Raw genomic sequence first — 22711 nt, 5'->3', positions numbered from 1 at the left:
AAAAAAAAAAAAAAAAATGTTAACATCGGGTTCAGCCCGAGAACCACTGCAGTGCTCCAGGTAAAATGCTTTTTTCACTCTTGGCAATAAAAGGGAGAGATGGGGTGGAGGTGGTGGTGGGGGCGGGGATAAAAGGAAGAAAGAGAGGTAGGATCTAGTAACACTGTCGGTAAAATGCCAAAATGTATTAGCCAACTGTTCTTTTCTCACACGTCCGCTCGACAGTCGAGGAGAGATGGAGGGATAGAGGGAGGAGGGTGGGAGGGAAAGGGTTCTCTTAAAGGCTGTCAAAAGAACGGATAAGGAGATTAGCTTTGTCATTCTGTCAGGAAGGGGAAAGAAGAAAGAGAGTACTCTGATTTGAAGATGTTCCCCCAACCTATAATCAGAGGGGAAAGGGGAAGAAAAAGAGCAGTGGAGAGACAGGCAGGCATTTAAAGATGTTCCCTGGCTTTCTCTTATGAGTGCAGAAAAGCGAGAGGGGAAGTGACACAGCATCACAGACAGGGTTGAACTAGTGGCATCGCGAGGAAAAAAAAGTGGTATCAGCAAGTGGAGTAAAGGGCAAGGCAGAGAAAGAGAGGGGAAGATACTGTATTTGCAGTAAATCCTTCACAGTCCTTTTGATTTCACAGCTCCTGTGGAAACATTTACCTGGCTCTCATCACAGTTTATACTAAATCTCTGCAACAGCAAACACTATTTTCAGCCCCAAATTCCTAAGAAGTACTGGGATTTTTTTAACTTAAATCTGTAATAGGCTTCTTATTGTCATGAAATCCCATAAAACGGCCAAGACTAACCAATAATATTTGATAAAAGCGTTATGACTTCCCTGCCCTGTCTCAGTCCAAAGCTCACTGGTTCCTAATGAAAATGTATTTAACATTTAACATAATTATAGTTTTTTTTTTTTAAGAGCTCATTTCTTTTCTTGATTTGGCATTGTAGTTTTTTAGCAAATGTCACTTAAACTGGAGTAAATAGTGCATTTGTTGGGGACTATTTCTATCTGCGGATAAATTCACATTTTTAGCTAATATTTACAGCAGCAGGGTGATGTCTGTGGAATCAACTCATAGTAAACTACGGTGTCCATGTTCATGGTAAGGAAGTATCAGACAGGTTTATTAATGGGTTTTTATTACACCAGTACCACAAATGAATAAGCTACTGTTGATCAGGCTTTAGCTACACAGAGGGAACACTTCTTAAGCTTTATCCTGTAAGTAAAATCAATCAATATCACAATGTAGAAAATACTAATTTACAAATAAAAGTCTTTAAAAATAACTTAACTAAAAGGTAGTTATAATGCAGAAGGACCACTGTCACAGTGCTATATACAGTGTATTATATTATTGGGTTATTATTATTGATTAATTAATATATGAGTAGCATTTTAATGTTTGAGTAGGAGGTGATTTTTAAAGGATAGTAGATTAAGAACAGTATGTTTTTTCCATATGTACAGTATATGTAGGTAGCCTATACATGTGATGTACTGTGAAAAGTCACACAAAATCAAATTACAGCTATAAATTTCAAGAAAATAGTTCCTCCGATTTCTTCTAACTGATGTCCAGACACGACCATTGAAGTGTCTATAAAATGCTATAAAATCCAAACTGTCACAGAAAAGTACATGACCTCAAAACCCCACACCACAACAAATCCATGTGTCCTCGGTTGCTATGGCAACACACAGACCTGACACACAGTGTAAGGGCAACAGAGGAATCCCACAGCCGTGAACTGTATGTTTGAGCCAGATGAGCCCTTAATGACCTCAACTAAAAATACTAGAGAGCAACTTCACCTTGTTTGACCCAGCATAATGACAACAAAGTAAAAGTATCTAAAAATATAACTCCCTTATCTCTTTCTCAGATGCTCACTGCTTCTCTCTGTCTTCCCTTCCTCCTCACCCTTTGGTCAAATAATCACACCTCTGTACATTTAAAACAGAATCCAGCTCTTGGGGCTTATCTTATTTACCCATTTTTCAAAGAGCTCTTGTGTTTGAGTGTGTGTTTTTGTCTTTTCTCTCTATCTCTCTCACACACACTCACTCTCTCACACACACAAACACACACCACACAACACACACACACACACACACAACACACAGCACACAACACACACAGCTTGCCTTCAGCTAGACTGGAGCTGTGTGTGGCTTAATTTAGCAGGTTTAATTTGTTCTCTCCAGACCTGTCGAACAGATAAGAGGGAGGAGGAGAGAAGGCAGAGAGAGGAAAGGAGGCAGAGAGAGAGAATGAGGAGAAGCAGCAATGGAAGGAGAGAACAGGTGTCTGAGATGGTATCAGCATGTCAGCTAATGACTAAAACAACCTGAACTGAGAGAGGCATCTGCAAGGTAGTGAGATACAGACTGGACTGAGGTTGATAAAAGAAAAACCATGAGGGAAAGTAAAACAGGATCAGTGTGAGAGAGAGAAAGGGCAGCGTGGAGTCGGATGGAAGCATACAGGGAAAAGAGAGTGAATATAGACCAAAACAAAACACATTTTCACTACTAAATCCTTGCCATGCTTAAAATCTGTCGCTCTGTGTGTTACACCTATTATCCCTTTCTCCAAATCAATCTGAATCAACACCTGTCTGATTAGGTCTTCTGGGTTCGTAGTGACCATTGTGCCACTGTACTCTTGGTGTTCTCGCTCTATACTTAGCCACTTTATGTGCCTTGAACTGTTTGGATAGCTATTTGATCTGAAATGAGCTTCAGGAAAAATTGCCTCTAACAATTTCAACACATACAGTAATATATAAGACATAAAAAGCTGTTGTAGCACTTATCTGATGCCAGATCAGGTCAACCACTGAATTATCTGTGGATAAGAGAGCATTGATCTGCAGGGGTGAGGGAGCGTTGTCAATAAGAGCACTGAAGACTTGCCTGTAGTCAGCTTGCGTTACCCATGTTTGTGTTGTGTTAAATCTGCACAATTGCTACAGTACGTATCTGCTTAACTCTCTTAACTGCTGAAGTGCCCTTTTACTCTTCTACTGGTGATTTTTAGCCGACACCAAACAGCTTCAGGAGTTTTACTACTATTCACTGTGTTAGAGTGAGGCTCAGGCAGATTTGTTTGTAACCCAGGAAAACCAAGACAGATTGCAGTCAGATTTTTGATCTGTTTATTGGAGACACCTGCAGTATATCATGTCATCATCATCATCAAGTGTAAAGAAAAGTGTATTAAAACCCATCTGAATTGTATTCATATATAACACACTTGAAAGTGTAAACAGGGTCTAATAAAGTAGACCACATTTCAGATTGGGTCTCCTCCAAAGAAACAAAACCCCACCAACTGTAGGCAACACTGCAGTCAAACAAAGGCCTTACTCATTATTCATGTCACTGTTTTTCCCCCAGATCATTATTCTTTGATCCTTTTCAAATCTTGTTTTCAGCGGGTGTGATTTGTCATCTGCAGTGCAGGCTTACATGAAGTAATGAGTGCTTTTGACTGCGTACGATAAACATTTAGGAGCTATTTGGTTGTAAAGTCCCAAAGAAAAGCTTTATGAGAGCACAATTCGGCCTCATTATATTCAGTGTGTATAGAAGCAGCTCTAACATCTCTGACACTCTGACATGATACAATTAACAGTAATGTTCTTTTTGTTTGGGGGGGGGGGTATTCCTGGGAAGTGTTGCTAAGCCAGGTGCAGCAGGAAAAGACCACTAATTGATCGAAGAATATGACTCAAGTTAGTTCCCAGAATGCCATTCTAAGTCATCTGCTTTCTACATAGTTAGTTGATGTACCCTGGAATATAACTTAAAATGAAACCAACATATTTGTGTGTTTTTGTGGTAATGCTCGATGATAAACAGCATCAATCAAGGGCTTTCAAAGACATATAAAAAATTATTTATTGAATTTTTCCCTCTAATAGAGTCTTTTGATGTTGTTGACGTGTCTATTTGAGATTTTAGATTTTAAGTTTGTTGTTCTGCAAATCTCTGTTGCTGCTGCTGGAAGTTCAGTAAAAAAGTAAAAAATCAATGTCCACTAATTTACTGACCCAACCCGAGTGTAGGTATCAATGTAAAAGCAAATATGAGTAATTAATATAAGTCTCTACTTTAATACTGTTTTAAAGTCAATCCCCAAGAGACACCGTCAAAAGTATCAAAGTTAACTACAAGAACAACAAGGAAAGCCACTGTGCTAAGAAGCATTTTTTTGGCTTTAACTTGAAAATTAGCTTAGACTCAGACACAGATTAGACAGCATAAATGTAGCAGGTGTGATTTATCTACTAACTTAAATGTTCTCCGTCTGTAAGTGAGATAACTGGTCATGCAGAATAAAAGTTGACAGGGAAATGCTCTTGCCTTCCTCACCATCTACCACACACTTAATCCTCAGCTGCTCCAGTGTACAACTGTACAAAATGGAGGTTGAAAGGGGCAGCTCCCTGGTGTCCCCTCCACTAGACTGCTACTGTAAATAAGAATTTGTTCCCTCACCACCAGTGAACATGGCGATATTCCCTGAAATATTACTTTAAGCTTCTAAAAAAATATTGCTTCATAAATCAAACAAGAAATTATATTCAAAAACAAGTCACCTACAAAATGAGCTTCTTTTAGCAACGTAACAAATACCCCCTGAAAAAGATGCTCGTACATTCTGTTGACTACTTTCTATATTTGAACCTGGAGTTGCAGATTTCTTAACTTTGCTACATGAAATTTACAGAGGTGTTTATTTACATCATCTGCCATTTCCTTATTAGGCATGTAAAAAAATCCAACATGTAAATGCTACATTTTCATGTTTATACTGCTTTGCATAAACAAATAGTACATTTAAATTTTTGTATGATTCAAACTAAATCTGGTTCAACAGCCTGCTTATTTTGGCTCTTTTAGGCTTGTGTAAAAGCTCAAACCCTGGCTGGACTAAACCACTATTCCAAGACCACCACTTAAAAAGAAAAATCTTTCTCCAGTTGCTGTTGGTAACGGTGTTAAAGCAAAGCAGACCAACCACAGGCTTGTGTGATAGAAGACATGATTTGTATATTAATTCAAAAGATAAACTAATAATAAATCCATATGCTGACCATGACCTGTCAAGGTAGTAATCTGTATATTCTACATTTATAATTACACAACATTATTTAGTAACTATGTGCACATTATCACATATGCACATGTGCACATGAGTTAAAGTACATGAGTATAAAGTTAAAAAGAGTTCAAATGAAATGCAATGTTTTATATCATGCAATTCCTCATTAAAAAGTAAGTGAAACATACCAGCCACACAGTAACTATCCCTTGCGGATATAACAGTGCAAGACTTCTCTTTTCTGTCTTGTTTCTACCTGCTCATCTGTTCTTGACATCAGAGAAGACAAATAAGCAAAGTGCATTCCCCCACACAAAAGCAGTATGACTAATACTACCAGTAGGTTCATGTAACTTAGACCCCTTAATACTATTGTAATAAGTCAGCGTGGACATCAAACCTACTAGAACTAGAAGGCGTTATTTTTCTCCAAAAAAAGTAAACTGAACTACATTCGGAAAAGTGAGCGTTTTTGATCAGTTAAAAACATAAACCTGCATAAAGGTTTAATCTACATGTTGCATAGTAAACTTCCATTCAACAAGAACAACAAGAATCAATTTTATTAAAAAAAATAAGAATACAGACATTTAAAAAAAAGAGAGGATAAAAGTTTGGTGCTGTAGGTGACTACAGTCTGTACGCTCAAAGGTTTTCAGTTGTCCCTCTATAGGTTCTGATCCCTGTCTCTTCAACTTTTTTCCAGCCCAGTGTCCCAGATGTGCTTGAAATGAAGCCTTTAACCTTAAAAGGGAATGAGACTAGTAATCTGTAAACATGCATTTACTGGCACACACACACTTACAGGAAACCTTCTGACCTCATTCACAGCTGGATTGGGTGTGCGTTTATGTGTATGAGTACATTTATCCAAAGGCCACATGCAAGAATGTGTTAAACAAAAACCATTGCTTGCTGACAGACTTTGATGTCAACTCTATTACATTAGCAGATGCAAACTTAGACATACACACACACCGAGATAAATTGAGGGCAGTGTGTCTTTGAAGTGTAGTTGAGACAGATTAACTGTTCCATATTGACCGGAGATGGTATTTAAGACTCTTCAAGGAGAGGGATTCGATAGCCAGGAAGATTTTATGTCTGTATAGTACAGAGGGTGATGCCAGAGACTGTGTGTGTGTGTGTGTGTGTGTGTGAGAGAGAAATAGAAGAACAAAGAATGTGTGCATGTGTGCCAAATATGTCAGTCTGATGAGTTTTTATCACCTAAACGTGCTTTGACCAGAGTTTGATTTCTTTCACATACACAAACACTCACACACACACACACACACACACACACACAGGCATGTTGTGACCAGTTTCATTGAAAATTCTTTTAGGATTTTCTTGACATACTGACAATCAGTTAGACAGGCAGACACCTGGATATTTTGGATAACCTTAGATTACACATGTAGCTCCACCACATGTCATACAAGTTGTGTTTAAATGCAACTATTTGAAAAGTTTGAATAAGTAAGGGCATTGCAATAAGCATTTGCCTTTATGATGATCATGATGTTTTCCTAACCCTTTCCATGTGGATTTACTGTAGGTAGCTAACCTCTATTATCACTTACAGCTGTGGTTCTCAATGTTTTTAATATTAAAGATAGACCTCAGGCCGCTGACTTAGGGATACACATCTGTTAAGAACAGAGTAGAATAGTCACTGGAACTCCCTCAAGGACCCTTGGAGTTCCCCGGGGCCCAGGTTGACAACCACTGACTGTAGTACCTGAGAAAATGTAGAAATAAGTCTAAGAAATTATAGAGAAGAAATAAACCACGTGGCATAAAATGCAATTCACACCAACAATGTTTTTGGATCAGTTGGCAAACTAATGTACCAGATACACTTTCAGTACGTTTTCTACACATATCAATCCACCTATTTAAAGGGACCAATGTGTAGGATTTAGTGGATTTAGTGGCTGCTCACCTTCCAAGTGTGTAGAAGAAACTACGGTGGGCGCAAAAATCACAAAAAAAAAATCAAACGGAGCTAGTGGTTGGTTTGTCTATTCTAGGCTACTGTAGAAACATGGTGGTTCATCATGGCGGCATGCATGGAAGTCGACCCGTTCCCTCTCTATACAAAAAGTCTAAGGGAACAAAAGCACAAGATTCTTATTTTTAGGTGATTATACACTAATGAAAACATATCTATGAATATTATATACCATTTCTGCCAATAGATCCTCCGAAATGTTACATACTGGACCTTTAAGGCACGAAACAAAACAAAATCTCAGTAATCATCTTTCCCTTTCTTCTCTTCATAATGGTTTTCTCATCCATAGTCTGCTCAATTGATCAATTAATGATTATTGTTATTTCTGTTGTCCATTCCTGCAGTATGACTCTTCTCTGCCTGCATCCAACACCAACTGGGAGGCTGTCACTATGCTCATGTCGGTGAGTCATGAACACACATACGCACTTATGAATTCTTAAAATCCTAGAATTAAAATTAAAGCTTAACCTCACCTTAATAAGACATATTTATGGCAGGAACAGAGCTTGCACATCAACCAATGAATGCATATTTGACAGTTTTGCACAACATAAAAAGAAATGTACAGCTAGGAAAATGTCGTCACCAGTGTCAGGATTATACAATCTCATTTCATTGAAAACTTTTTTGTTCCAAACTAACTTTTAATAACTTTTAAGAACATGGACCATACAGTTAATATGATAATTCAGCACATACCTACCTACCTAGGTACCCTACCAACGGCATCACCCCACATCACAAGTGTCTTCTGAAGCAACAGTGGCTACACTAATAAATATGACATATGGTCCAATTGCATAGGCACACACCCACACACAGAATACATTCATGCATGTATGTATTGTATTTATTATGCATGAAGCTTGAGATGTAAAATGACGTGCTTACTTAGACTAATGTTTTTATAAGTACATCAGTATAATTTGTGTGTGTCTGTGTGTAGGAGCAGTGGGGTTCAGTGACATATGTGACTATAATAATTAGTGTGCGTCGGGCTGTGTGGCAGTTTTTCTGCATGGATTGATAATGGTTGTAAGTGTGTGGGTGTATGTCTTTGCATGCGGATATGTCACTGCCAGTGCCAATGGGATGTACATGTACAGTTTGTTGGCCTCTTCCACTATATATTTAAATAAAACACTATCTGCTTCTTGATTTCAGGTCGTTTTACATTATGTTTATTGCGGCAACGGCGATAATACAAAGTGTGATATATTCATCATAAAGATAAGCCCTCAGTGATGTGTTGATTTTGAGCATTTTGTTATCCTTACTCTAGTTTTTACATTTATAGTGAACATAAATACAAATTTTACAAATGACAATATGTAGTTGTTTGAAAAATAATATAATGGAGCTTTTGACTTTTCACTTCAACATTCAGGTGAATTGTCATGCCATTATTTTTGTTTTAGGAGTCACATTTTTATAGCATGCAGAGTGATTTTAAAATGATCATTTTTAATGTATACTCATTGAGTCACAATAAATAAAAGTTACAATAAATATAAAGTCTCAGAGGTGTACTTCAGTTCTTATGTTAGCTTTAATGTCCCCCACCATAAGCTCCTGACATCTTTGTCAGGAGCTCACTTTGTGCTTTGACCTATATGGAAGTCACTGCTGGTTATGGCAGCTAATGTCACAGGCATAATAGTCCTACATGTTATAAGAATTTGATTGCAATGGCCTCCTAGCTAGATAAATAGCCGGCAGCAGAGAGCAGGGGCCATATAGGAATCATCTGTGCTACTTTTGACACCCATTATCCCTTAAGTTTCTTACTTATCTTTATTATATTTTCTTATCTCTGTCTCAAACTACATGTTGACATTTACACAAAGGGTAAATGACTGTGTTTGATATACAGTGGTATATAAAAGTATTGTTGCAAAAAATATTAAAATCATATGTATAAATTATTATAAAAAAACAATTCATATAAATGGGAAATTATTACTGAGCAGGTTTAATGACAAAATATTGAGGCAAAGTAAACCTCAAATTATAGAGCATGTAATGATTTTTAGCATTTTCAAGTTTGAGTCAGACTGCTGTGACTGGATGCAAGCATATACCTGTGGTGAAACACTGTACATAGTTTTTCCATCACAGTGTGCTTTACTACAGGTATGTGCATAGAGGTAATTTAGAATCACAGTAAATGCACAATTTTTAGTGTTCAGACCACACTCCACTATACAGAAAGATATAACAACAGTATATTACTGTAATTGAAATGCATCACAGATGTTGAGAGAAAGCCAAAGAGCTAAACTGTGAAGGAAGAAACTGGAGTCATCAAGTTAAGACGTCTCCTTGAAAATCTGTTTTCCATTGCACTAAAAGCTCTGTTTGAAATGTTTAGTAGGGATCTCTTAAATGATTGAATGTGTTAGAGGAATGTCAATATGACACTGACTTTGGCCTTTATGTTTGCTGCTTCTTTGTGGCAGTTTCGATATCTGTTGATATCTCTAACTCTTCCGATGAATCCTTGGATATATTTTCAATGCTTGCAAAGAAACTGTGCTGACCTCCCCACCACAGCACATGCTGTAACTACAGTCTGAACAATAAAATATGCAGTTTGTAAGGAACCAAGAACATTGTCAAGGATTTCAGAAAGTTCAGAAAACCACTGCAGATATACCCTCCTATCTCTTTGCATACAGCTATTGATTCCACATTTCATGAAAAATATTCAGCATAGCCAACCGATTCACCAGATACTGCAAAACACTGACTTGTCCACTGGTTCTCCAGTAACCTTTTCAATGGGATTGTATTATAGTTCTCTGTTGAATAATAATGGTGAAAAAAATAATAAAGCCAACAGATTTCCAATGTTTTGGCATATGGCTGCCTGTGATTTCCCTAATGTGCTGTAGGTAAAAATGCTATAAATGAACAATTGCTAGAGTAGAATAGGCTTAAATTTACAATAGATTTAATAATTTTGTCCTCACCTTTTGACCTTTGTAGGACAGTGGTGGACAACAGATGCCAGCAGCAGTCACAGAGGTTCCTTTCTCATTGGACGATTTGGACCGGACCATAGCTGCCTTTGACACTGTAGAGCAGCTTCTCAGATCCCTGAGCCCAGACACCTGGCGACAGGACCTGGACAGCATCTACACTCAAACACACATACATTATAGATCCAGGGCCTATCATCTGGCAAGCAGACATAATAAAGGTAAGATATAGCCCACTTTATATCTGCAACTTCAAATGAACCTTTCCAATAAACATATGTACGTCATCACACAGTCTTCCAGGATTGCTGAACACTGAACCCAAACATATATGTCCTTGATTGACAGTGCTTTACTGTATACGGCGATAATCATTATCATTATCATTATCTTTCATTTGGTTTTAATATAACTGCATCAAATATAATGCTGACACAGTTTTTCCCATGCAGGACTTAAACAGACTTGTATTTACAGACAGTATTTACTGTCCGTTGAATGCTATCAAGCTATACATTTCCAGTTTTGCAGCATCACAATTGTACATATTAGCTCTACAATTCAATGTCTAACTAGCAAGACATGCATATAAACTCAAATAAAGCTCCTGTGGGTGGGTAAAATGTGTGTTCTGTGTGTACGGTAGACATACAAAAATGTATTTGCAAAAACTTAAACAATAAGCTGCAAGTGTCTGAAAAAAAAGAGTTGCAGGATCAATCAATAGTTCAACAGTACTAACAACTTCATGTCACACAAACACATTTGGGTAGATTAAAATAATGGTAAATGGGGCTCTAAAAGCTAGTAAAGATACAGAATATTTGATATCATCTAAATTGTGCTGCCATAAAAATAAGATCTTTGGTTTTAATATTCCACTTTGTATAAGGATCATATGAATCAAGCAGATACTGTTTTTGTAAAGGATTATGTAGTGTGGAAATAGTTTTCTCTCTTTAAATGTGTAAAGAGACATTTAACAGAAATATTGACCATTTAAATGTGTCAAAATATAAGCACAGCATGGGAAAAGATCTTTTCTAGTGAGGCCAAATGACTTGTAGTAACAGGTTGAGTTTGTAAAGTTTATGCAGCAAGAAGAGAGCGGTGATGTTCTCATCCCATTTTATTGTGCTGCAGATGGTGATCCTCAATAACTATGCTGCGTTCACAGTATTTCACTGCAGACTGGTGCAGTCGTTGGTAGCTGGTGTGATGGAGGGGAGGGGCGAGTGTGCTACCTTGTGCTGACCAAGAAAGACCCAAACAGCAGGAGGCCCATTCTCAGTAATTGGGCTATACATAAAACTCTGTGGTATAGCAATGCAGTGGACAAAGTCTCAGTAATTTGAAGGAAATGTCACAGAGGCACTTTGCTTATGATCAGATATAGCACAGATGACAGCCAATGAAAGGTTAGGGTTAGTGTTGCATATGTAATTGAAACTGCCATCCAGTCTGTGTTAAGAAATGCCTAGAAACCCTCAACCCTCAACCACCAAAGACATTTGGTGGTTGAGGGCAACACATAATCTGGCATGTAGAGGATATATAAATGTAGAAGAAACATCTGTGCGCTTTGTTCCCCTGTGCTGAACACAGAAATTAAAGATGGTTTTGATGAATTTGGGTGTGAAAATACTTTTTGAACTTGAAAAAGGTGTGTACGGAAATACAATTTTCCAATTTTGTGCAAATATAAAAGATCATCATGAAAACTGAAACCAACTCCTGTTCATATTATGATGCAACAAAACACAGTAGCCTGACTAGGTTTTTGCATCATCACATGAACAATTTGCCCTGTAGTTGGTCTGAAAGTGAGTCAGTGACAGATTTATGGTGACACAAGACCAGCAGTTCAACGCAATTCTTTACTGTGAAGTCAGTGACAACGACCTGGAGTCACTGAGGCAATAGATTTTGTCCTTAAGCGCAGATATAAAATTCTGGCATGCAAACACTTATTACACCCACACATGTGTGTGTGAGTGTTAAACGTATAAAAGCATTCAGGCTTGCGACAGACCTGAGTGCTTTCGACCTCATCTCTCTCACCTGTGCCCCTGTATCTCTCTCCTCCACTCTCCCTGTCTTTCTACCCGAGGGCTCTCCTGTTCCTTAGTAAATATTTGTGCTTGACAGCAAATCTATCTCTGTTTATCAGTGAATGTGTGTGCTCGGCTGGCATAAGAAGGCTCTTTATATTGGGGGAGTTTGTGCATGTTGCAGCACTTACAGGGAGGTGCATAGGTGCTGCAGGTCTTTTTGATATACTGTACCGGCGTAGCTCTCTCTAATTGAAAATTCAACCTGTGCAGCGGAGCAGAAATGTGCCACAGTCAGCAGCTTAGCTTTGTTTTCATTAAGACACACACACACACACACACACTCAATAGCTCACACCCACCTTTGTTTTTTTGAAGGACAGTAAGTCTGATCATAATATTAATTAGGAGACTCCAAGTCCAAGTAACTCATATGCATGCAGACTAACAAATACATAGGTCACATTAAAACATAATAATATTCATACAAAGATACCAATTCTTGTGTTGAACTTAAGAGCAGAATCTATAATTGTCGCACACACAGACATTTTTTCATGTTGGTGGCTGTATGAGTGACATAGTCATTCTCGAAGTCTTGCTTGCTTTCAGTCTTTCTGTCTTTTTCTCCCCCACACTCCCTGACAGGGTTCCACACCACTGCGTCTCTGAGATTACACTTATTCCCCTTAAAGAGACACAAGCTCGGCCTTGCAAGCACAAACACACTCACACGATCTGGTCTTCAATCGTGCAATATAAACATGCACCTTACTTACTCCCACACACTCAAACTCACATTAGCATTGAATGTGCCCACCAGAGCCAAAACAGTCGCAGGTGACTCAGTGTGCTTTTGTACCAACTCCTTTACATCAAGCCTTGCATCTCTTTGGGAGGCGTAAACAAACATTACAAATGTTAGAGACACCTGTCATGGCGCTTGACATTCTCAGTTGTGCCATCAACTATGAAACCTTCACATGTTGAAAATCTGCTGTTTTGCTCTTCAGTAATATAACAAAAAGAGAAATGATGGAGTTTTTTTGTCACCTGTACCTTTCACAACAAAAGGAGATGCTGGAAAAAGAAGCTTTCTATGATTTGGCTGTGAGCTGGGAACTGCGTTAGTGCAGCAGGCTCTGTACTGTTGTCCTAGATGATAAGATTAAATATTAAAGGTCCAATGGGTAACATTTAGGAGGATCTACTGGCAGAAATGGAATATATATATTCATATTATCTTAGAATGAGCTGTTTCATTTAGCATGTAGCGGATATGCACACAGCAACTGTCTCTAATAGAGAATGCTTGGATTTTAGAGGAGCATGCAAATATATACCTCATACCCAAATACAAATACAGTTAGCTTTCATTCATAGCATTTCTTTTCTATATCCCTCTTGTATCTCACCACAATCGAGGTTGTCAATATAAAGAGAGCCCCTTCTAGCCTCATCCCTCACTCCCTCTGTATTGCCAAATGATCAAATGATCACATCCCGTTCTTCTCTCTCTCTTCATTGTTCATTGGGTTTCCCACATGCTTTATGTCATTAATGGAAACCCTCAAAGCAAAGATTTATTTTTGTGAACAATTGCTTATTGATTATCAATCCCATTAGGCTTCTCTTGATCCCACTGCATTTCCTTTTGGTTTCTCACTCAAACACAATATTGCACAACTAGCAAATTTGTCATTGTTATACTATTGAGGACATGAGATTTCTAGGCTGTTTCTATTGCATGACTGATCTTTATTGTTGCATTTTTGCAGCAAAGCTAAAAAACAAGCCATTCTCACCAAGCTATACTGTTGTAGTTCACTGCAAATATCGATCTTGACAAGTCCTTTTAGTCTTGTTTTGGGTCGTAAAAGCCCATTGTACTTCAATGAAGTGAAAAATCTAGTGCTGGCTCACGAAAATGTCATTCATCTTCACTGCAAATGAACTTGTTTAAGGAATATTGCAGTTATTTCAAGAAAGGATTATCCCATTTCACCCAGGCTGTGCTCTCTAATTGGCTCTTTGTACTATAGGCTGTACTTGTTGGGCAAACGACCAAACCCACCTTGTACTGGCTGTGGAAATGGCCCTCATACCCTAATCCTGCTTCTACTTTCTTTCAGTCTCATAATGATGGAAGATCTCCACACCACTTGCAATGTTTGTTTTTGTGTGGGAGGAGAGCACTTGGGTGGGTTCAGGGTCGATTACGATAGCTCCTGAATTGAGATCGGAGCTATGATATGCAAAAGAAACCCAATTGGTGATGTCACGTCTTGAACCTTTTTTGTTCTCTATGGGTTCTGTCTTAGATGTACAGTACAGTAAGCAGTTGTTTGGACCCTGGTAAATATGCAGTGTGCATAGGCTCAGACCACCTAAAGGTACCTAAAGGGCAAGGTTTGTAGGGGCTCAACCCACTACTTTCTTTAGTGATATTTTGCCTCTTTCTGTTGGACAGAGGACGCATTCTTCCATAAAAGTGAACGCATCAGCGATTTCTTCTTGTCATGTTGCTTTTGCTGAGGGGTTGCTCAGTCACCTTCTCCTAAAGTGCTTCCTGTAGGTAGTGAAGCATCAGAATGTAGTCCAGTGGGTGCCTCCCATGGTGCTCAAGCCTGTCTCCTTAAGAGCCCATTAAGTGAATGCCCCTAAAGCTTTTACACCCCTTTTTTTATCAGTACAGTAAATAAATCAAACCAGAGTGCTCAAATAACTTGAATCAGTTGTGCCTCGCTGTCCACTGATAGATGTGTAAAATGTGTAATTAAGAGCTAAATATTCATCAGTTCATGTTGACTAATGGATCTTTTCTTAAATATCCAAACTAATCCAGTCTACTGTGGCATACATAATGCGTCATACTACTGCTTTGGTAGTCTGTGTAACAATGTCAGTTAGGCTGTTTTGAGTGAGGCCATGCCTTCCCATCCCCAGTACAGATGAGTCCTCCTTGGGCAGGTTCATAGAGCCTATTCACAGAATGAAAAGGCTTCTGAAATGCTTTAAAAGAAAAACTGCAATGAGCTAGATAATAGAAGTCCAATTTAATAATAGCATCATGTTTTTTTTTAGTTTAGCCACTTCAGCGACAGAGAATCATTTCATTATCAAAGTGGCTACAAGCAGTTATAGGCAGCTAAGGTGGGGGAAAGACATACCTTCTATAGAGCTTGATAGGGCTCAATTTAGTAGGCCTGATCTTCAATAAAGAAATTTAGTAGTCAGTACCAGTAAAATTTCACTATTCTCGATTTTAAAAAAATGTATCTGTTAAAGAAAAAAGATTTTAACTTAGTATTAGTATTTAAAGATAATTATTATGGTTCTCTCCTCAAACACATTATAAATATGTCTTTGCCTTACAAACATTTGACAGCCTCAAAGTAAATGCTCCCCTGATACAGTTTGGCCTCAGCCTCTCCTTGTGCTGAGCAGCAATGTGCACTTATGTCATTCAGTCAGTGGTCTATGAATCCAATACTAGTGAAACAGACAGATTTTAATCAAGCTCCTGGTTCTGGTGCTCCTGGTTTTCCCCTCTGGAGAGGTGCTTTAATCACTTATCTCCAGCTTATCAGCCTGTCCCATAGTCCCTTTGATTCCCCTGAAATTAGTTTTAAACCAGTGCAGCAGACCAATGAACTAAGGTCCTACGTGCACAAACAAGCTCATTTTCTCCAAAGTGATGACTTAAAGAAAGACTGTGGTCAATACATTCAATCAACAATCAATTAATGGCCCCTGCTTCCTCTTCTGGCCTGTGTTCTCTCTTTCTTCATCTTTATGTCTCTCTTTCTTCTACTCGTCTCTCCATTTACAGTGAATTGTTGTTGCAATTGCCCTCATATCTAATAGTCTCTCTCCATCTTTCAACCATTTTCATTCAATCAATATTAAGCATATTTTTAGTGTGAATTACAGCCACTTTGCCTTATTTGCCTTCCTCCCCAGTTTCATTCTCCCATCTCTGTCTCCAACATGGCACACATTTCGATTAATAATGTGATGCAAAAGGCAAGCAATAATAAATCGAAATAGATTTTTGTCTTTCTCTCATAAGTGTAGGCCACTGCTATGCTATGATAGAAAAACAATCGTTTGTTCATTGTTTCATACCATATAACACAACAGTAGCTTTTCCAATAAGCAGTTGATGAGGGACTGATGTCTTTAAGTTTATTAAAATAAATAAATAAAAAAGAAAAGTAAGTTGACATGATATCAAATTAATTAAAAAAAAGAAAAAGGCCAAATCTTAAAGTTCAGTAAGATAAAATACAAAGAATAACATGTCACACTACAGGCTTAACACAAAGTGACCTTGCAAAGTAACCTCTGTAATGTGCAGTTCACATACACTACAGCAATGAGGAAACATTGATGGAACAAAAACTTAACAGGTTATTTTCTCTCTTTTTCTCTCTCACTGTCCAGTTGATCTAAACCGCCTCTTTGATGATGTCAAGCGATACAGCTGTACTCCTCGCAACTACTCTGTAAACCTGCGTGAGGAGCTCAGAGCCACCAACGCCGTCTTCTTCCCTCGATGTCTGCTGGTCAAACGCTGCGGAGGCAACTGTGGCTGTGGAACTGACAACTGGAACAGCGGCTGCACCTGTCAGGCCTCCAAGACGACACTCAAACTACATGAGGTAGGTCCTATAACACGACGACACACTTCTGTCAAAGCATCACTCAAACTATGATATTAGATATCAAGTTTGGTCCTTCTGTCCCTTTTTCCTTTCTCTTTTTTCTTTCTCTCTTCTTTTTCTGTCTTCCTCACACACAGTTTTAATAATTACTAGCTAGAGTCATAGTCATACAGTACAGTACGAACACCAGAGGAATGGATACAACACACACACACACTCACAGATACACTAATGTGTGTATCTTATAAATGTAGGTTTCTGTTATGTAAATTTTCTGCATTGGCTCATGTAACATTTGATACCTGGTGTCATGAAAGGGAGCGGTGTCACTGCTGAAGAGCGGCACTGAGTTGAAAATGAATGATGTGAAGGACAAAAGAAAGTTCTCTCAGTTACCAGTTATTTTAAAAGTTAGTAGAAGGAGTGTAGTAGTCTGCAAGCATAGATGAAAAATTTAAAAACGTTAGGTTGTGACCTTGCCTAGTTCCTAGATGATCACTGTGGGTTTTCATTGCCATTTCCCCTCCTTCATCCTGTACCACAAGAGGAAGAAAATTTACTAAAACACCTTTTTTATCAACAGATCAGACACGAAGGGCCAGAGCACACACAAGCATATGCAGAAATATGTTAAAAGCACATCTTTTTCCACCTTCCTAAAAGCACAAAAATAATAAAAACTCTTATACACAAGGAAATTAAAATCAGGAAGTGTAAAACATGATATTAATGAATGAGTTTTCAATAATGTGATGGCATTCAATTGAGACTTGTTACAGAACAGTGATAATGCTTATTCAAACATGAGACTAACATGTAAAATGTCCAGTATGCATTTTGTGTGAGTAAGTATGTGAGGGAGGGGGGGAGAGAGAGAGTGAGAGAGAGAGAGAGAGAGAGATTGGGCAAGCGCCGCATCAACAATGAAGCAGCAATGCACCAGCAGCCTCACACTTTCTCCCCGCTTCTCTCCTCCATATGTTTCTATGTCAGCCTCGTCTTTCTCTTTCCAATCTCTCCATATCTCTCTCAGCGCATTGTTAGCATTCTCTCTCTCTCTCTCTCTCTCTCTCTGTGGGCTTCCATCATCCTTTCATTCTTCCCAATTCCCATTTTCAATTTATCCCTTTGCAATGCACCATTCTTGTTCTTTAAGCCTGTCATTCATTCATTCTTTTCTCCCTCTTCCATCCATCTCTTTGTGTCTTTGTTCTCATATAGCTTCATTATTGAAACATGTTCCTCAGGGCTCTCTCTCTCTGTCTCTCTCTCTCCCTGTTAAAAATCGTACAATGGGAATTTAGACAAAAGTGGGATTTGGGTTGTGCAATGCATTAGTGTGTGTGTAAGTCAGTGTGTATGGGGTGTGTTTGTGTATGTATATACTGTACATGCATAAACTGCTTGTATGTGGGTTCTAATGAGTGTGTGGTTGTGTACCGTTGTGTGTGTATTTGTGAGAGATTTCCATTCTGCTCTCTCCTTGCAGGCCGTCTTAGACCTGTAACTGCTTCCTTCACTGACTGAACTTCTAAAGGAACACATTATTACTCACACTATTGTTTCAGTGCTAGGAAGTCCTGACATAAATCATGGGCAGCCTTGCTTTCACTGAGCTTTGGAGAACAAATTCACTGCATCAGTTGTGGAACAATTTGTACTTCTACTCTGTTTTCACATTAGAAGTGGCACCTGCGAACAATGTGGCCATTTGCAACAAACTCAGTTATAGTAAAACACTGACTAAATCTAACTATCAAATAAAGTATATAGTAATTTTTTATAGACTCTGACTGTAAAAAGAGCCTTGTAAACTCTTGACTCCACATTAGTAAACAGTGGTCTAATTTTTGCTTAAAACCACAATACTCAAACCTTTTGACATGGTAAAAACAACATACTGTATATATCTGTGGGTGCACGTCTGTAGTCTGAGTGTACACATCCCTTCATTTGCTGTAAGTGTCTTATGTTGGTATGTTTTAAAAGATACTGTATGCTGTTTTGTCTTTTGGCACAGAATAATAGAGGAATTCCAGTGTGGTCAGTTATGATTAACAAGGTGATGGGTGGGCATGTAATTGTATTATAATGGCCCCCGGAGTTTCACAGTACACTGCCTTGCATGCTGCATTCTTAGAAGCCTTGCCTTTGCTTTCTAATCTATATTTCGACGTCCTTCACTTGCTTTACTGTCAAGATTTTTGCAATATGTGCAGTTACTCTCAGGGAGCAGTGCTTCTCTTTCCTGTTGAACTCCTGCAGTGATTTGTCATGAATGATGTTCTTTAAACCAACTTTACATCAGCTCCTCATTATTTTCTCTACATCTACATGTCTCTCCCTCTTTCAAATTGGATTTATTGGTATCAACAACAATGAGCTGACAAAGTATTTTCAACACCCAACAGTGAATCCACTTTCTCACCCCGTCTCTTCATCCTCTTATTTTCTGACTCTTTTAGGTGCTGAAGTACTCCCCAGAGGTCACTCTGCATCAGAGCCAGCGGAGGCCGCGGGTGCGCTGGATCATAGACGAGATCTTCCTCACACACCATGAAAAGTGTGAGTGTGCGTGTCCCTCCCAGCCCCCTCGCTGAGACACTCAGACTGGCACGTGCATCTGGAACTGTTGGACGAGTTCTTCTTTTATCTCTTTTGCAACGGACTTCATACAATAACAGCAACACACATGCAGCAAAGAAGAAGGCAGCAATTTGACTGACAGCTTGCATCGTACACATTGACATTTGTTCTTGCAAGTAAAACACCTAACTTCCTCTGTAAACAGGCCAAACTTGTAAATGCATTAATGTTTCTAGCCAAACACAATTGATCTTTAACTTCCCTGCAACTTGGTGTCTAAATCTTGCCTGTATAGACCCCATTTAAACATAATGTGCACTGTAAAGTGTTCAAATAACAGTGGATTGTCTCCAAAGGAATTCACTGCAAATTAAATCCGTTTTTTTCCACCAAAAACTAAATAATGAAACACATTTGGAATATAGAAAAATACCACATTATGTAGAAATAACATCCATATTGTATCTATTGTATTCTAACCATATTGTAACTTACATTTACACAATGATCAAAGGAGTTCAATGGATACCAACTTGATTGAATCGAAATTGACTCCAACCACTGTGTAAACTGTTTTTGTATTCCTATTTCATGAGCATGTATCTTCGTGTTATAATGAGACTTCAGGCACTTCTTCTGCCAGGAATATGCTGGGTTGAGGGAGCGTGAGACAGACAGAGGGAGGGAGAAGGGTTGGAGGAAGTGTAGGCCAAAATAACACTTTATCTTGATGTGAAATTAGGCTAACCACAACCCTCCAGATCTGAATTGCACATTAACACACACACACACATTCACTCTAGGCTTCCACTCCTACCTAAAGATAAAAACGGTAGTTATTTATACTGAATTTTTCACTTCTCTGTTTTTCAGTGCAGCCCTCCTTTCTTTTGCACACATTCCTGCATATATTCCCTTTGTCTGTCCTTCCATCCATACACTTTCCACTCCTTTTCTTTCTCTCTCTCTAATGCACGCACATCCTCTCTCCCTCCATCAGTCATTCTCCAACACATCAAAGGAGATGTCAGATGAGGCCGTCGCGGTCTGCCCAGTTTTCTGAGCGTTCCTGGCATTCCAACTGCTAACCGGAATTCTGCTAACACGGATAAAACTGTGATCCTTAGACCCCAAACACATAAGAGGAAAGATGGAGAGACACTCAGGAAGAGCAACTGGGAGTTTTTTTCAGGAAAGGCTACAGACAGAAAAGGGACAATCAAGCAAGCCACCTATTTGTAGATTACCAGCTCTCCTGGATGAGAGCTGAGGGGAGCTACTTCCAAGATACAGTACATAAAAGATTGCAGCTACTTCAGCGAGTTCAATCAGCATGTTCATGTTTTTCTTTTTTTTTTTTGTCACGCTGCTTATGAAGATGCTCATATGTATCACTATCTGACCCACTTCTTTGCACATCTGCAGCAGCACCACAGTGAAAAAGAGATCTGTGGGAATTGGAGTAATGTTCTTGGTCTGAAAATACAACTGATACTTGAGTGAGTGTGTGTATGCGTGTGTATGTGTGTGCAGTCTGCCTGTAACAGCTCAGGAAGAGGTCCTTTTGTTTAAGAGGTGGAGGGTTACCAACAGTCTGTGAGAGCTGGCAGCAGGTACAAGCATGTGAATGGTCGGCATGTGACTATGCGTGCAAGTGTGTGTGTGTGTGTGTGTGTGTAAGTAACTAGAGTATCAAAGCAACACAGTGAGAATTCAAACTAACTGCTTATCATTTCCATACACATGACCCAGCTGTGAGAAATAAAAGACACTGTCATCTGTCATCCCTCCATCATATCCCATGTGTCCCACCATCACACTCCAAGAACCCCCGACAGGCTGGATTTACGCCGAGAAAATGGGATTTTACACACTACTTTTGTTCTAAAGACAGGCAAAAAAAGAATAACTGGACACTGAGACGATTTCCTCGGTCACAGTGAAACCCGATCAACTGTGTGCCGGCAGTGCTTTTATGTGCATGTGTGTACTGCAAGTCAATGGTGTTATCTGGCAGCTGTCAGATACAAAACACTAAATATTCCAAAGTAGTGTCTGGTTGTGCCGCAGTGACATACCAACTGATTTCATCCCAGACACCCTCCACACACGCACGCATGCACAGTTGTTCTTGGCTATAGTTCATCTAAAACAGCCTCACTTTACTTTAAAGCTTTTGTCTTCCGTTATCTTGCAAAAGTTAGCTTTCATTCTTGTGTGTTGCATTTTGAAACACAAAGATATCCATAAAACTCATAACGAGTTGGTGATTCGTTCAAATTTCACAGAGGATGGTTATCAGGTTAATTACCCAGTTATATCTTCCGTAGCTAATGAGCCAGATGGTGATTAGGTAACGTCTCATTTTCCAAGATGCTTTGCTGCAAAATGTAGTTACTGTACCAACGACTATGTTTGAGCTTTTATGATATTGCAAATTTATGTGTGGGGTGTCTGTGCGTGTGTGTGAGTGTGTGTGTGCATCCTGTGTCTGCCAGTTTTCTGACGTTATCAGCACATTCCAGTGTTGCGTGCCCCAAAGTTGACATTCCTCTTTTTCCTCATAACCGTTTGTGTTCACTTCCAGTTCTTTTCAATAGAAATCACATGTATTTCAACGGCAGACATTTAAACCTGCTTGTGCAAATGTTTTGGTTTATTTACGTTAACTATGAGCATCAAAAGGTAAGATTTGGCCCAGAGTTTCAGCTTAGTTTCTGAGGATTGTGGGGGATTGTACGGTCATATTTTCAACTCAGAGAAAAGTTGTTGATGTTAGTTTTAGCAAAAAAAGAAAACAGTCAACCTGCTTTGCTGTATTTGGAAAAACCTTCATGACAAAACTGTATGCTTTACTTAAATAATTTATTGTGTTTTTCCTTTATTGTTTTATTAAAAATATCAGCTGGTTGTCTTGAGTGTTTCTAGCATTAGTGCCTCCAGTCCATGTTGCCCCCCCCCCAAAAAAAAAAAAAACAACAACAACCAAATACTGTAAAGAACAACTTGTTTGATCAACTGTAGAGCATAATAGAAAATGTGTTATGTTTCAGTGGGTACATCACACTGGAGAATAAGGTGTAGGGAGAAACTGGGAGAGAGGTAAAGTATAAACACTAAACACAGAGTGCAAGAAGAAGAGAAAAAGAAAGAGTTTGCAGTGTTCTTGCATACAACACACAGAGCACACAGGTCACCATGGAAACCACAGACGTGCTTTTAAGACCAGTGTATCAATGATAAGTTCAGGAGAGGTTATAGAATTGCGTCAAATGTCTACTAATTA

At 38.8% G+C, this 22711-nt stretch overlaps 1 protein-coding gene across 2 annotated transcripts in view; it reads left to right on the top strand.

Annotated features, from left to right (window-relative positions):
• The window catches only part of pdgfd (platelet derived growth factor d), a 50117-nt gene extending 27782 nt beyond the window's left edge, over positions 1–22335 (top strand). For both annotated transcript variants that reach the window (XM_035680280.1, XM_035680279.1), the window contains exons 4-7: positions 7482–7541; positions 10129–10342; positions 16619–16836; positions 19305–22335. In XM_035680280.1, coding sequence (XP_035536173.1) covers positions 7482–7541; positions 10129–10342; positions 16619–16836; positions 19305–19439 — 627 coding nt within the window. In that variant the 3' untranslated portion in view covers positions 19440–22335. The remainder of the gene's footprint in view (positions 1–7481; positions 7542–10128; positions 10343–16618; positions 16837–19304) is intronic.
• The last annotated feature ends 376 nt before the right edge of the window (positions 22336–22711 follow it).

The sequence above is a fragment of the Morone saxatilis genome, unplaced genomic scaffold, assembly GCF_004916995.1.
Source record: "Morone saxatilis isolate NCDOM2014 unplaced genomic scaffold, NCSU_SB_2.0 Contig8, whole genome shotgun sequence".
NCBI lineage: Eukaryota > Metazoa > Chordata > Actinopteri > Moronidae > Morone > Morone saxatilis.
Note: the sequence above shows the minus strand (reverse complement) of the source record. Positions and strands in the feature narration are given on the sequence as shown.